A 16,902-nucleotide genomic window follows, 5' to 3' on the forward strand; every position below is an offset into this window, starting at 1 on the left:
ATCTCCAGGAAAACAGGTGGCATTGGTAATCTGATGTGTTTGTGTGGTAAATGGGGTTTAAAGGTATTTGTTCAATGGTGTTCCTTTTTCTTAAAAAAGAGTGTTTGGGAAGGCTTCCTAATGTGTCATAGAAAAAAAATGAAGTAATTGGTTTGTACAAAAAGTTGTGTAAGAAAAGAAATTTGTCTCTCCAATAAAAATCCTTCCACAGCTAGAATATTTTTTAACGGAAGAATACTTTTCTTTATTACCATCCTTCTATTACAGCTTGAAGTAATGATGAAGGTGGAAAAGGAAACAGGTAAATAATTAATGCCTGACTTGCACTAAATATTAATTCCTAAGGAAGGTCTGAAAACAGGCCTATTGTCCCTAATATTTGTATCTATCTTAAGGGCAAAGGTAGGGTAATTTTGCTGTTTAAAAACATGAACTATATTAGGCTGGGCTAGTCTGAGATAACAAACCAATCCTGAAATTTCAATGGCTTAACACATAGGGTTAACTTCTCCCTCATATTCAGCCTATTTTGGGGGGCTCCTTTTCAAGGGATTCCTTTCCCAGTTGTGATGTAGGGATCTAGAAACTTGTACCATGTAGCCTTGCCACTGGGATACGCAGTTTCCTGATGGTTGTGGGAGAAGCAGAGAGCTGCAAAGCCACGTGCAGACTCATTAAGTGCTTCGGCCTGAAATGGCACACGTCACTAATGCCTGCGGTCTATCAGCCAGATTGTGTGTCGAAGGCAAGATCAAGAGCAGGGCCGGCTTCATGAGTGTGTGATCACTCAGGGCGCTGGGCTCAGAAGGGCCCTGTGTTTGTTCTAATGCTCTGCTGTCACTCTCTTGACATTCTTAATAACTGTTGAACAAGGGGCCCTGCATTTTCATTCCACAAGTTATGCAGCCAGTCCCAGTTACGAGCCAGGAGCCAGACCTGTGAGAGGCCTGGGAAATATACAGGGGGCACTGAGACTCCCAGAAGGCAGTGGCATCTCAGTCAGAGATCCTGCCAATCAAGCCACAATGCAGAGCCCTTCATTTCCACCGTTAGGGCTCCAGCTCTTACGGCTCGTAGAACTCTTAGCTTCCCCAACAGTTTCATCCCTATTAGGTGAGAAGCATTACGTAACAGCTCACGAAATCTCAATGGGGTCTGCTCTGGTATCCAGCCTCACAGCTAGAGTACTGATTGGACAAAAACTTGTGAAATGAAAAAATCTTGAAGACAGAGGAAAGTGGAGGTATGGGATGGTAAGCGAATACAGGAGTGCTAAATCCTTATCTTCTATAGCAAGAGGTCGAGAGATAATGTTTCATTGATAGATGGAGAAAGAATGGAATTCAGCCATTCAACAAATACGTAACAGTGTCTGTCATGTGCTAGGCATCTTTGCAGGTGCTGAGGGAGAAACAATATATGATAAAAGATCAAGATCTCTGCCTTCATAAAGCCTCTGCTACTTAGATATATGGAGACACATAGCAGAAGAAACGCTTAAATAAAAGTGACTGACTCTGGGGAGGAAGGCTAAAGAATGAGGAGGGGTAATACAGGTTGGTTATTTTATGATTATCTTTTTGGTAACTTTTGACTCTTTAAAACTATTGCATACAATACTTTGAAATTAAGAAAAAAAGTTTAACAATGTTTAAGTCTATTCATTCTTCTTGCAAGATTTCTCATCTGTTAGTCTCTCCTTTTCAACTAATTCTAAAAAATGTGTTTACCTGCATGTGATTCTCTGCCCTCCAATGTATCTTACACCATTTATAGAGGTTGGTAGAAATCAACTATGGTTCATTCACATAATGAAAGAGTATGTGACTTTAAGAATAAAGACGCTCTTTAGGCATAGTGAAATTATCTCCAGTATTTACTAAGTAAAAACTTTTAAAAATTTCATTAAGTTTTGAGTAGAAAAAGGTGGAATATTGTGTGTTTCTTTATATTTACATAAAGACACCCTGAAAGTGTCCTACAGAGGGCAAAGCAGTTGAAAGTGGGAGAAGTACTTACATGGAAACAAGAATTCTTGATGTGTGCCTTATAATTTTATTTTTGAACATGCAAATATATTATGCATTAAAACCCTTTCCCACCTACCACACTGACAGAAGTTGAAACATCAGACAATATATGGGTTGGCCAGAATGTGGTGCAGAGAAAATTCTCATCCAGTGCATTTTATTGTAAGGTTAAAAGGTGAATGTCCTATTACCCATCAGTGATGCTCCCAGATTCATATCCTAGAACGGAGCTTCCTAGGCTAGTATCCACTGGGGCCCATGGTTAGATTTTAGGAATCCATGAACATGGCTGCTTGAAAGATTATTTTCATCTTTAGCTGAAGTTCAGCATTCAGTTTTCTTCAGTTTTCAATTTATCAATGCAGGTGAGTAGCTACAGTGTTATTGGCAATAACTGTGACTTTATCCATGAAAAAAATCACAATATTTTACATTATATTAGAGTTGTTGCAAAATCCAAAATGTCACATATGCTTGAAGTTACAGCAGTTATTAGGCCCATTGTCAGATTCCATGTGGTCACATCTTCCTGTCTACAGACATTCTTGTAACCTGAACTGCCCAACTATCTGGGAGCTATCCTTTAGTATACCTTCAACCACCAAATCGTGAAGTTGTATGTTCACACGGTGCTAACCCAGACAGCGGTTCTGCTTTCCACTGTTCCCTGTTGCCAATACTCAGCTCATATGCAGAAAGAGATAAATTGTATTCATCATGTGTTTTAGAAAATTGACAAAGGGAGACATAACACATAAAAGTTCACAAACCCTGGAACTACAGAAACTCTTGCGTGTGTGTACAGGGACAGTCAAGATGAGTCATGGTACCACTGCTTGCAATAGCAAGAAACAAAAAGCAATGAATGTAGCCATTAACACTGTGAAAGATGTTTTTAAATGGTAGACTAGTTATGTATTAAATACCTTTGGCCAGTGAAATAAATGAACTGTAACATGTGGCAAAAGAGACAAATCTCATAAGCAACATTAAGAAATCCCAGAAGAATTAATACAAGAGCCCACAAAAATAAAATGAGGATGACAATGAAACCAAGCTATATATTGTTCATAAACGTGTACATAACTGACAAAATTAGAAGAGTGTGCAGTTGACAAATACCAGACCTTGTATGGCAGATAGGAGATACAATTCAGAAGAGACACATGTGGAACTTCCCTGGTGGTCCAGTGTTTAAGACTGTGCTTCCACTGCAGGGGGCACGGGTTCAATCCCTGGTTGGGGAACTAAGATCCCACATGCCATGCAGTGCACACTCCCAAAAAAAAGAGAACACAGGAGACATCTATGAGAGGTGAATATTCCACTTTCTAATCTAGAAGATGGGTACGTAAGAAGTTTAGTTTCAGTATTCTTTATTCTGCTCAAATGCATTTATGTATAATATATTTCACAATTTAAGAAAAAAATTTGTTATAGTTAAGAATCAGGCTAATAATAAGAGTAACATAGTTACCTGAGACATAGTTCTTGTCAATTGACTTAAGTCTGTCTGGCTAACGGTTGTAGTTTCATCATTTTCAGTAAGGGAAGATAAACCAGATCCTGGAAGCACCCCTTTCTTAATCAAAGTTCGTACAAAATGACTAATGGAAAAAAAAGAAAAAAAACTTCTGTTATCTTAATCTCTTGTTTAAAGCTACTAATAAATAACTGCAGCTTTTACTGAGATATACTTGACATATAAAATTATATTAGTTTCAGGTATACAACATAATGAGTCAATATTTGTATATATGGCAAAATGATCACCACTATTCTAGTTAACGTAGGTCACCACACACAGTTACAATTTTTTTTCCTTGTGATGAGAACGTTTAACGTCCACTCTCTTAGTAACTTTCAAATATACAACCCAGTATTATTAACTATAGTCACCATGCTACACATTATAGCCCCAGGACTTACTTATTTTACCACTGGAAGTTTGTACTTTTTGACCCCCATCACCCGTTTCATCCACCCCCATGCCTTGCCTCTGGCAGTCATCAGTCTGTTCTCCTGTACTCTGTATGTGTGAGTACGTTTGCTTGTCTGTCTTTTTTAGATTCCACGTATAAGTGGGATCATATGGTATTTGTCTTTCTCTGTATGACTTATTTCACTTGAGATGTCCTCAGGGTCCATCTATGTTGTCACAAAAATGGCAAGATTTCCTTCTTTTTGAATGGCTGAATAATATTCCGTTGCATAGTGATGTTTGGTCAACAATAGGAAGTTCTGATTTTTTTCATTTTATCATTCTCATTACTTTACAACCAGTAATTTCTTTTGCTTCATGTTAAAAAATATTTAATTGCTATATATACTACTGGAGCAATATTCTCTATCAGTCACTGCAATGGTGTAAAACTTTTCTGGAACGCTATTTATTTTAAAGCTATGGTGGCCATCTTTGAATGTTGATGATCAGAACACATAGGAACCTGGCATTTAGAAGTGATTTAATTAAGTATCAGAGTAATGTAGCAGTGAAATAGGGCTTAGAGTCAAAAATTTAATGATGCATGTTGAGCCCTTACGTTTACAACTGTGATATTTATACTAGCTACCCAAGCGTACAGTATTTTCTTTCAAGTTATTGCTGACATGACCCCAAATCAGTGTTGCCACAGCTAGAAGTTTATGGGTACAATAAAAAGATATTTGTTATAGTACAAATATATTAGGTCTTTCAAAGATAGTATTAAATTTCATGTATACAGAACTTCCCATACTTTTGGATTTTTCCTTGCTAGTGTTCTGTAAAACTTGGTTCACCTCAAGCTAAGTGTCTCTGAAACTGCCACTAGAGGGTAGCACAAACATATCTGTGAGGCTCTGATTCTCTAAAACAAGGCCAGGAGCCAGGACTGGGCAAACCGGGCATGTTGTTACTACAGTGACAGTGTTCCAAGGAAAGGCAATTGTGTAGCACTCATTCTCCAAGGCTGGCCAAAAAACCGGCTTGCTCTTATGCTGACCTGAGAACTCTGTCCAGCAGTCAGGTGCAAGGAAATGCCATTCACATATTTTTGCTTTGGGCTCTGCCAGATAAAATGGATATACTAGGGAATTCATAACAGGTTCAAGCAGTGGATAGATTAGTTCACTGAATCCAATCACTTGATTGAATCCAATCAAGTGTTGAAGTCACCTAGACCTGGGTTAAAGAATTTCATGCAACTTAATTAGGTAAAAACGCTGAAAGAAAGCATACGAAAATTAAGTAAGAGAGTCAATGTCGGAAGTTCAGGTTATGAAACCAACGCATTTGTGGTCTCTCTTGGCATAGGGATTCTAGAAGCCTGCGTGTGACAGTTTGAATCCTGAGAAAATTTGTCCTGGTGGTATGCAGCTCTGGTTCATACAATCCGCAAAATATTTGAGTAATATGCAATCTCAGTAAGCTAAGAGATAATCAGAAGTTATTTGGAATATGGTAAAATCATCATCTTAGTGGATAACACTAACTATAAAATTAATTGGAAAAAGTATAAAGCATTAGTATTTTTATGTTAAGTTTAAGAAAATTCTGTCTTTATGTGGTATTTTGTATTTGTAACAGGTGAAAGAAGTGTAGCATGTTACATAATCCAACAAATTAGGCTATACAATGTGTAGCTTTATATTTAATTTTAGGTTTATAATTAAGTTATAGGTATAAGAAAATTTTGGTTTGTAAAAACCAGTAGTGTACATAGGAAAAACCAAGTTTACCAAAAAACATTTTGATTATTTGAACTTTTAATGATGATTTATATAATTGGCAAGATTTTTTTTTTTTTTTTTTTTTTTTTTTAGTGGTACGCGGGCCTCTCACTGTTGTGGCCTCTCCCGTTGCGGAGCACAGGCTCCGGACGCGCAGGCTCAGCGGCCATGGCTCAGGGGCCCAGTCACTCCGCGGCATGTGGGATCTTCCCAGAACGGGGCACGAACTCGTGTCCCCTGCATCGGCAGGCGGACTCTCAACCACTGCGCCACCAGGGAAGCCCTCGGCAAGATTTTATTTATGATGATTTTTGGCTTTTCAAGAATTACTTAAAGCAAAAATAATATATAGTACGGTTGTAAATGCAATTTAAAATGTTTAAATTCAGCTAACTAAATTTATTTAAAACTTTTATAGAAATTAATAATTTATGTATAAAATAAGATTTTTTATAAGTTAAAATGAAAGTTTGAGGAAAACTAGATTTGCAAATACATAACAGAACAAATTTTTAAAACCAAAGAAGCAGCAAATTGTTTCTTCTGTTTATAAAGCTTGACATGGCTAAATGCCATGTTTGTCTACCAGTGCTGCCTAGGGGGTCCCTCTTCACCCACTTTTCAGTGTTTAATCGTTGATGCATAGAACTGCAGGAGCCTTAAGTTAAAACATTTGAATAATGTTTCTAATATTTTCAACTTAACTAGAGTCCATAAAATTTAAATTAACAGGCTATGATGTAAAGAAGCTCTAAAAGTAGGACAGTACAATGAACAGAATTCTGATCTAAATTTTGATTGCTTTTATTCATCAGCTTATATTCTTTTTTTTTTTTTAAGATGTTGTGGGTAGGAGTTTATTAATTAATTAATTTATTTTTGCTGTGTTGGGTCTTCGTTTCTGTGCGAGGGCTTTCTCTAGTTGTGGCAAGCGGGGGCCACTCTTCATCGTGGTGCGTGGGCCTCTCACTATTGCAGCCTTTCTTGCTGCGAAGCACAGGCTCCAGACGCGCAGGCTAAGCAGTTGTGGCTCACGGGCCTAGTTGCTCCGCGACATGTGGGATCCTCCCAGACCAGGGCTCGAACCCGTGTCCCCTGCATTAGCAGGCAGATTCTCAACCACTGCACCACCAGGGAAGCCCCATCAGCTTATATTCTTATCGTGGATTTTAATATATCCAAGAGGAGGATGAAACACATCTAATTGTCATTATATTTGTGACCTATAAGCCATTCAAAAATTTTAATGATGTTCTAGTAAAGTTTAAAAAAAATTCAAAAAAGTACACACATCATAAATGTAAAACTTGCTGAAAAATCACCAAGTAAATATGGCCATATCAGATCAAGAGATATTCAGATTCAGATCAAGAGATACTAATATTACCAGCACTCCACAAACCCTGCCAGACGTGCTTCCCAATCACAGCTAGCACTCCTCGCCACAGGTAACCACTATCAAGACTTCCAACACCATATGTTGCTTTTTCTTTTCTTTTTAAAATCTATATTAATAGAATAATTAAACTATATACTTTTCATACCAGATTTCTTTGGTCTAATATGTTTGTGTGTGACATTTATCCATGCTGATTTTTTTGCAGTATTTCTTTTGCTTTATATCTATCTATTATTGTATTATGTTTGTCTATGGTTTTACTATGATTATCTAGCTGCAGTTTTCTCCGCATTTACATTACTTGACTTTTTTTCAGAACTTGCTGAATCTTGACTTGATTTTTCTTAACTTTTGGGATAATTTTGGCCATTATATTTTTATTTCATGATTATCCCCAAACTCTCCTCTACTTCTGAGACCCACTTGCAAGTATGTTGGTCTTTTTCAACTTTTCTTACATGTCTTTTATTATACTTTTCCTCATTTTTTTTTTTTGGGTCACCATACTTCAGTCTGGATATTATCTTTTGACCTATTTTCCACTTTGCTAATTGTCTTTTTTTTGCTGTATCTTATCTGTGATTAAACACATCCACTGAATTCTAAAATTTCAGTCATTACATTCCTTGGTTCTAGAATCCCTATTTTTTTTTAACCATTTTAAATACTAGTATTTATTTTTATATTTTACAACTTTGAGGGATTATTGAAGTACATTTAACTGCACAAATTTAAAGAATAGTTTTGATAATCCTTGATTATGTATATATTCATGTGTTAGTTGTCAATTGCTTCATAACAAATCACCACACTTTTAGTGGTAATAATCGTATCACCCACTATTCCTTCTCATTATTGCTATCTGTGGACTTCCTTTTCACCACTGTGAACTCATTAAAAATGTTAGACCCAGGATGATAATTTTTATTTCTACCCCTATTGTCACATTCAAATATTAGTAAATTTGGATTCTTCCTCCCCTTCCTCCTTTTTCTTCTTCATTGTCTTTGCTGTTGTATTTAGTTAGCTCTTTTTTTCTCCTCTAAGAGTGACAGACTTCATCTCCCAGGTTTTTATGACAATCATTTGATCTTGTGATTTAATTATCAGGTAATAACCAGAAACATTCCCCAGTGCTAATTTTTAAAGTATAACAAAATACTGTGTTGTTCTGAAACAGAAGCCAAAACTGTAAAGCCAGACATATTTAGGCCTCATTTCGACCAATTCAAAATTTATCTTAACTGTTTATTACTGTGAAATAGTACCTAAAAATTTTATTTTCCTATGATCAGTGCATTGACACAAACTTTCATACATTTGTCACCAAGGGATACATTTTTAACTGCACAAATCACAAAATGCTTCATCTGTTAACAAGATGAATTCATGGGAAAGAATGTTCTATACTTACGTTTCTGTTGGGATTGTAAATGGAGTCATTCTATAATTCAGAAACGGACTTGAAATCTCAAGAAACTGGTCAGGCTTCTTTACTACTAATTCTAAAAAGAAAAAGGTAGTGTGATGTACTTTTTTAAAATTTTCCAAGATTATATGTAAAATTTGACATTTAATGCAGTACTGATTAGATTAACTATTTACCCAGCAAACTTCAATAGAGTTAAATAGAAATGTACTACGATACATAAAGTTTTGTATTAAAAAGGACTTTATAGATCCTACCAATATGAGATTTCTTTAGTCTACTTCTCAGTTGCTTTCCAGATTTACAACGTGAAACAATGAAGTCTCAAGGGAGAAAGTCAGCAATGTCTTCTAGAGTTATTACTTGGCATTTGCTGCTATTTCACATACACAAAAGACTTTCTATAAAAGTCTTTTGCTAAAAATGTGTTCTTTTAGTTAACCTCTACAACACAATTGCTCAAGACATGAAAAAAATGTGGACTAATACATGGAGATAGTGGAAGAACAGAAAATGTAACAAAGTAAAGGTCATAAGTAGAAAAGAAAGCAGTAGTCAAGAAAAATGTTGTGGGTATTCCTAAAGACATCTGAAGCTAACACAGATGTAAATTCTCAATGGATATAGCACACAACCCATGCACTAACACGGTGAACATTGAAATTAAACATTAGGTATAATTATTTTAAATAAGCTCCTATAGCAGTAGAAAGGATGACCACAGGACGAAGAGAAGTGAGACTATGACACAGTGCACATGACTTCTCTGTGCTTGTTCTGTGATAACCTCTATACTGATCTCTCTCTCTCTCTCTCTCTGTTTCCTCTTAATTTCACTTTAAATATTAAATCCAATAGAGAGAAGAAAGACAATGATGTGGTGAGCCTCAAAGCAGGACACTGCGGTTATGGAATCCCATCAATCCGTAGGTTTTCTTTCCCAGCTTACAATGGAGCTATCAAATTACACAGAATTACACAACAGTCAATGTCAAAATCAGGAAGTAGCTGAATGTTCAATATTTTTCCTTTCATTCAGCTATTCCTGATGTTCTGAATGAAGAACGGTTGTGTGGCTCTATGCATTTAACTAAAATATAGCATTCAGTAGTAAAAGATTTTCTTTCAAGCATCATGTGAATGCTGATCTTTGGTTGGAAAGACAGAAGAAGATAGGAAGGAAGGAGGGAAGGGAAGGAGGGAGGGAGGAAACTGGAAAGTTCTTGGAATCCAAAGCAACAGTTGGCACTTTGGTGGCACAAGCAGCCTGTTGCAGAAACTCAAGGAATGTAAGGAAGTAACTGAAATAATCAAGCAGGAGGGAGAGAGGCAGACAAGTCTAATAAAAAAAAAAAAGAGATGAACTGACCATTTCTCCTGTATATCTAAACCAGATATTTCTTTAATCTTTGTTCTTTTCTGGCCAGGATAAAACATGTTGTGCTAGAAAATCTTTGCCACCAGCTGTACTGGTTGTTTAAACGTAGGCAGAAAGCAAATGTGAGGAAAATTACATGGTTAACAGTTGTTATTTATATCTTAAAAACGTGTAAATTATGGTTGGAAGTAGGAGGCAAGGAACAGGTGAATACTCCAATCTCTGTGGCTAATGCGGTTTTAGGATCCTGAGTACCAACGAGACTTACGTATTACCCTGTGACTGAGATATGGTTCCTCTCCCCTGCACTGAAGGATCAGCAACACTTGAATTGGTAGCAGAAGCCACAGCAAGCACCATCAATAAGGGTACAAGCCATGGTTCATGAGCCCAGCCACTTAAAGCTTATTTATATGCTTCTCGGGGATGCCTTTAGTAAACTAGGTATGTTCATCATGGCTTTGTCTTCATTGTTCATTCAAGGACACGCCTGTGAACCCTAATGCAATAACTTCTAGAATGGGATGACCTGTTACTGGATGGATACAATTAGAAGATACTGAGGTACTGGAAAAGACAAAGGAAGAAAATGCGAAAGCAAGGAAACGAACACAAAAAAGATAACAAAAAAAGCTGTTTTTGAACAAAGATAATTTAAACTTTTCGGAATGGGAAATATATATACACACATACACATATGTAGACCATAGCACCACGATTCTCTATCACCCTTCATTAAAAATCGCAAGTATAAACTAGCTACGGAAAGGCCATATGTTTATGTTGACTTAATATAAACAAATTAAGGTTTTCCTCTCAGCCGTAGTGTTTTAATTATTCTTCTTTTCTAATCCCCTCTCCTGGTTTTTCATTTATGGTCTTGCTCATTTCTTCTCTCGCCATCTTGGTCTCTCTTCCATTCAAACGTGGTGCTCATGGAAAACGGAGTAAAAATGAAGACTTGTCGAGAAAATGATTGAAGGAGCGAAGAATTAGACATGGATTATGAGGAATTTAGAAATAAAAGGTGAGAATAAGAACAAGGTGGGAACAGTCTCCCTGCCCCATTCTCAACCTGTGTGAACCTGTGTATTTCTGAGCACAACTGCCATTCACTGTGGCTACATGACAACACTGACACAGGAACCAGCCCAGGGTAAAAGTCCTATTCCTATAGGAGTTTCAAACAGAAATCAGTCAATTCAAAGATTATGTCCTACAGGGCACTGTAGAATGTTGCCCACGTTAGAAATTCACACCAGTGGTCTAACGTATATGCTATTTAACCTTCTGTGTTATTTACTACAAACCACTTTTTTATCACAGTTATAAAATCACAATGCCATCACCCAAAGAATGGCCTTTATATATCTGGCCAGTTTAGACATGAAAACCAAACTGCTTGGCGTCTGAGATGTGCAGAATTAATCCTTTAAAGACATAAAATTCGGACATAAAATTAAATGAAGGTTTTAACTGTAATGTTGAGTTGTTTGCCTTGATATGTATCTCAATACAAATGAAACTATTAGAACTTCATAGAGAGAAATGTTAATAAGATTTTCAGACAATATGATTCATACCTTGAGCTTCATCTGTTATAACAGTTTCCTTTTTTTGACGAAGGAGTTTCCACGGAGGTATAGGAGGTAGTTTTGGTGGTGCTATAAGGGGGCAAGACCTAGTTCTTGTCACCAGCACAGGATGGCTACAGGTATGAGAAAGCCCATATTCCCTAAGCTTCTCAGCAGAATCAGCCTAAAAGGTAGAAGGCAGATTTAAAAGGATTCTTGTATTTGCTTCATGCACTTCAGATAATACTTTTCGTCATTATAAAAATACTGTCACCACTAGAGAGACATAGTGGTAATAAGAAAAAAAATAACCACCCGTATTTCTACATCCCTTAACATAAGCACTATTACTCTTTGTATTTCTTTCCATCTTTTAAGTTATCTGGGGCCCCCTTTCCTTATTTACAAAATGAGAGACTAGAACCAGAAGCCACTTTTCAGTTCTAAGAGTTTAAGATTCTATGAGATTGCAGAAGTCTTAGTATATCAGTTTTGGTCCAAAATTAATAAACTACTATCTTTATAGGTTAAAGCTTTGATGCAGTCCTTAACATGTAAAGTCTTTGTTAGTTTGTTTTTTAAGCACCAGCAATTGCTACATAGTGTTCAAAAAAACCCACTGCCTTTAGGCGTCAGGTCCATGAGGGTAAGCGGTTGCCTTGTCTACAGTGTCCTCAGGCTCCGCCCACACGAAATCCTCATGATCACGCCTGACAATGGAGGCATTCACAGAAGGACAGAGGGTAGAGGCTGCCCTGTGTCCTGCCAGATCAAGTCGTTTCCCAGGCAGATGCTTTCCATATTTGACGGTTCAGATCTGCTGAAGCCACTTGGCTTTGGAACAATTCAGGATAAGATTTAAGTAGAAATTCAGTTACTGACTGATGGCTGAAATATGCCATAAGTAATCAAAAAGTATGTGAAAGTTAAAGTAATGTACACTGTAGTCAGATTCTCATGTTCACGGTCTAAATGTTGAAACATTTAAAGTAAAATAAAATATTAACTACCTTAAAGTCAGTTTTGCCAGTAACTGTTTTTCTTCCTAGTGATTTTGCATCATTGATTTCTATGCAAATAGCAATGTTTGAAAATGTAAATTTATAAAGCAGTCATTTAAATTGGGATCAGAAACCCACCTTTTAGCCTATTCTAAATTATTGCCTCAGCTACAACATGCCTTGCTGTTGGGGCTGTTTTTCTATAGCTCAAACTGTAGCTCAATCTATAGTTGAGGCACAAAATAGGCGGGGGTATCCCTGAGCTAGAATAGTTCTTCCTGAATCCAGAGATTAATTATGATGGTAATAATTAATAATTGTAAGAAAGAGTTTATCTGCATTATTAAGTCCAGTAGAGCCACTTAAAAGCATTATAAGTATGTGAAATAAAGAGGAAAGCACTTCAATGTTTTTGTGTTTTTTTTTTAAAAAAAGGCCTAATTTAAAGGAGAGGAAAATGCCACATCCCCTTTATCCCATCTGTGAATGTTAACAATTCACTGAAAAATTCAGAAACCCCTGGAATTATGCCTTAGAGTGGCTTAAAATTTTTTTTTCATAGATGCTATAAAGGCTAAACCTTTTTTGTATAGATGCTATAAAGGCTAAACTTTAACTCTGTCAAATTTTAGAAGTTTCCCAACACCTGAAAGGAACCCTTTCCAATAAGAATTTATGGAAGAATACATTGCTGTTATTCAATAAGTTAATGTCTCGGTATAGTAATAAAAATACATTACTGTAAAATTTACATTTAAATAATATCCAAAGTAGTATTTATAAGTTGAATAATTCCCAGATAGTTTACCGTTCAAAAATTTGGTCTACACATCTCAACTCCTTCTTACAATTGCAATCACAATTGTAGTCTGTTTGCTTTCTTTTTTGAGCTGCAGAGCATCAGAAAATAAAACTATTTAAGGCATTTAGAAAATGTAACATATTGTGTCAAATAATTAAGTATGGTATTTTCACCTATTGTATTGTTTGAATAATCCACAAAAGTACTAGCTTGATGTAAGGTATGTAAGCCAGTTTCTCTTACTTCGTTTTATTTCCAACATACTACACAATACTTCTGAATGACATAAAGTAATGCTATTAATAATAGTTATAGTTTGATATTGAGAAACTTTGTTCAAGGGGCACAAATTTCCTTAGATTAGAATTAGGGACAGAGAGAAATTTAGAATAGTGAAACATTCTAGTGAAATACTGAATAGGCCTTCAAGAAATATTTTTGAATAATTCATTATGTAAGACAAACTAGAAGTTTCCTTGTCCATAAAACCCTTTCACTCCCTTACCCCATCCCACCTCAGACATTCTAAAAGTAGGATTTTGAGTAGATAGGGGAGGCTTTTTTAGAACTCCCAGCTCACCCATTTAAATAAAACTAAAACCACTTAGAAGATCCAGGAGAAAGAGGATGGGGGAAAATGTGGGGTAATTCTTAACACTTTGTTTCTTCCCAAGTTTTTTTTCTTTTATTCTTGCATTCTTTAGCAATTCTTTAAATAAAAGTATTGACTTTATTTTTACAGCCTGGTCTCATTGTCTTTGGGGTTAGAATTTTTTGCAGTGTACTCCATTTAACAAAATTCCACGAGAACAGAACTTGTTTTCTGTAAATTCAGCTTGAAAATATTATATCACCTTTACATTCTGATTTTTACCAGGAGAATGTGTTCATCCTGATAAATAATGTAAAAGAATCAGCAGGAGACTGTAACGCTGTAGTCAATTCATTACAGCCTTGAAGTTCATTTCATTACTGTTATAGACACTGGGCTCATTTCTGAAACTCTGGGCCCTTTAAGTCATTTCAACCCCCAAAAGGAGGATTTATAATACTCTGCACATCCTGGCTCCCTCCCACATCTCAAGCTGCCTCTAACACTTCTCCCTTTGCAATCTGTTCAACCTCTAGTAGTCCCTCGAACCCAGTGGGTTCTCCTTCACCTTCAGACTTTCCCACATAAGCTTCCCTCTGCTTCAAGCACACTTTTTCCTATTTTCCAAGCTAACATCTTAAAGCCACTGCTTAAACATTTTTTTTTCCCCCTTTAGGGTGACTTCCCTAGTCACCCACTGGAGAGAAAGATGTGTTTCTGCTATGTGTCCAATACTCATTTATCCACTCCTTCATTAATTCATTTATTTGGTCACTCATTCAACTTTATTTTATTTTAATGCTACATCTACCATGTTCCAGGCACTCTCTATCATGAGAGTCTTCTAACTTTATTACTGCTGTTGCTCATCTGCCTTTCTCATTGACTCTAAACTTTGTGGGGAGCGTCCTTATTAATCATGTTCATCATGGTGTCCTCAGATCCCAGCTCATTGTTTAGGACATGTGGGGTAATTCAATTAATAAACAATAAACATCTGTTGAATTAATGAATAAACATGAGAGTTTCTTTGTTTTTTCAATTAAAAATTTTGTGTTTACAGGTTAATTTTTCAGTAGAACAGCAAAAAGTTCAAGTGGATTATTTTGCACCTTCTTTGTGTAATGAAGATGTAAATTCTATGTTTATATTTTTCAGTTTTAAGAAGTGTTTAAGTACTTCCCATACGTGAGGCCAGGACACTCCATAAAGCATGGCTCATATTCTTTTGTAGTCTATGATGTTAGACTACTGGAATATCTAAGACAACACCTAGGCCAAGGCTGGGTAAGGAGATTAAAAAAAAATCAGGGCTGACACAGGCAGCTGAAATCCTAACTCGGAAGACTCGGAAGCCTGGGAAGCACACTAGGATTTAACCATGGCTAAAGGTAAATAACTTTGAAATAAAAACAGAGACACTGCCCCTTTCTCTACATTCATAATGGCACATTATGTTCTGTTGTCTTGACAATATTACCCTTGTTATATTACAGATTTTCACAGGAAGGAATGCTTCCTATCTAAAAAGAAAGAAGGAGGAGGAAAAGGAGGAAGAGGAGGGAGGGAGGGAGGGAGGAAGGAAGGGAGGGAGGGAGGGAGGGAGGAGGGAAGGGAGGGAGGAAGGAAGGGAGGGAGGAAGGAGGGAAGGAAGGAAGGGAGGGAGGAAGGAGGGAAGGAAGGAAGGGAGGGAGGAAGGAGGGAAGGAAGGAAGGGAGGGAGGAATGGAGGAAGGAAGGAAGGGAGGAAGGAAGGGAGGGACGGTGGAAGGCAGGGAGGGAGGAAGGGGGAAGGAAGGGAGGAAGGAGGGAAGGAAGGGAGGGAGGAAGGAAGGGAGGGAGGGAGGAAGGAAGGACGGGAGGGAGAAAGGAGGGAAGGAAGGGAGGGAGGAAGGGAGGAAGGGAGGGAGGGAGGAAAGGAGGGAAGGAGGGATGGAGGAAGCGAGGGAGGGAGGAAGTGAGGGAGGAAGGAGGGAAGGAAGGCACGGAGGGATGAAGGGAGGAAGGAAGGAAGGAAGGGAGGGAAGGAGGAGGGAAGGAAGGGAGGGATGGAGGAAGGGAGCAAGGGTGGGAGGTAGGAAGGGAGGGAGGGAGGGCGGGAGAGAGAGAGGGTGAAACGGAGGGAGGAAGGAAGGAAGGAAGGAAGGAAATGAGGGAGGGAGGAAGCAGGGAAGGAAGGGAGGGAGGGAGGGAGGAAGAGAGGGAGGAAGGTAGGGAGGAAGGAAGGAAGGGAGGGAGGGAGGAAGGGACAGAGGGAGGAAGGGGGAAAGGAAGGGAGGAAGGGGGAAAGGAAGAGAGGAAGGAGGGAAGGCAGGGAGGGAGGGAGGAAGCAGGGAAGGAAGGGAGGGAGGAAGGAAGGGAGGGAGGAAGGAAGGAAGGGAGGGAGGGAGGAAGGGAGGGAGGAAGAAAGGGAGGGAGGAAGTATGTCTTCTCATACTTTGATGTAGTGATTTCAGAACATATAAAATTCTAGCAATAAAGTGTTGGATGTCTAAAAGTTCCCCAAAGTGTTAGGAATCAATACAAATACAATAGGCTGTTTTCTAAGTAGACTGAAGAGTAATCTGGCTTTACTCTTTAAAAGGGAAGGAGAAAAATAATTTTTATGTCCCAGAACCAAAGATAACTTAAAAAATTATGGCAAACCAATGCATCCCATGTAACTGTTAAATATTATGTTGTCAAATATTTCACATCATGGGAAAATGTTAATGATACAGTGTCAAGTGAAAAAGCTGGTTTCTAAACAGAAAGTAAAATAGAATTCCCCTGAGTAAAAACGTTTATACACATGTACACATAGAAAATATGCAGACAAGAAAAACAGTCAAAGTGTATACGCCAAAATGTTAATAGTGTCTATGACTAGGTATTTATACTATGAATAGCTTAATTTTATTATCTTTGTCCATATTTTCTAAGTTTTCTATAAGTTGTTAGATTTATAAGAAAAAAGCAATTAACATTTTTGTGTGTATTACTTTAAG

General features: G+C 37.4%; 1 protein-coding gene across 1 annotated transcript in view; it reads right to left on the reverse strand.

Moving 5' to 3' along the window:
* Positions 1–16,902, reverse strand: part of ADGB (androglobin) — a gene marked incomplete at its 5' end in the record, with an annotated part of 169,910 nt that overhangs the window by 77,681 nt on the left and 75,327 nt on the right. Inside the window, 3 exons of the mRNA XM_082855604.1 lie at positions 3,508–3,637; positions 8,555–8,645; positions 11,531–11,705. Coding sequence (XP_082711730.1) covers positions 3,508–3,637; positions 8,555–8,645; positions 11,531–11,705 — 396 coding nt within the window. The remainder of the gene's footprint in view (positions 1–3,507; positions 3,638–8,554; positions 8,646–11,530; positions 11,706–16,902) is intronic.

This window comes from Leucopleurus acutus (assembly GCF_964270905.1).
Source record: "Leucopleurus acutus genome assembly, chromosome: 15".
NCBI classification, from domain to species: domain Eukaryota; kingdom Metazoa; phylum Chordata; class Mammalia; order Artiodactyla; family Delphinidae; genus Leucopleurus; species Leucopleurus acutus.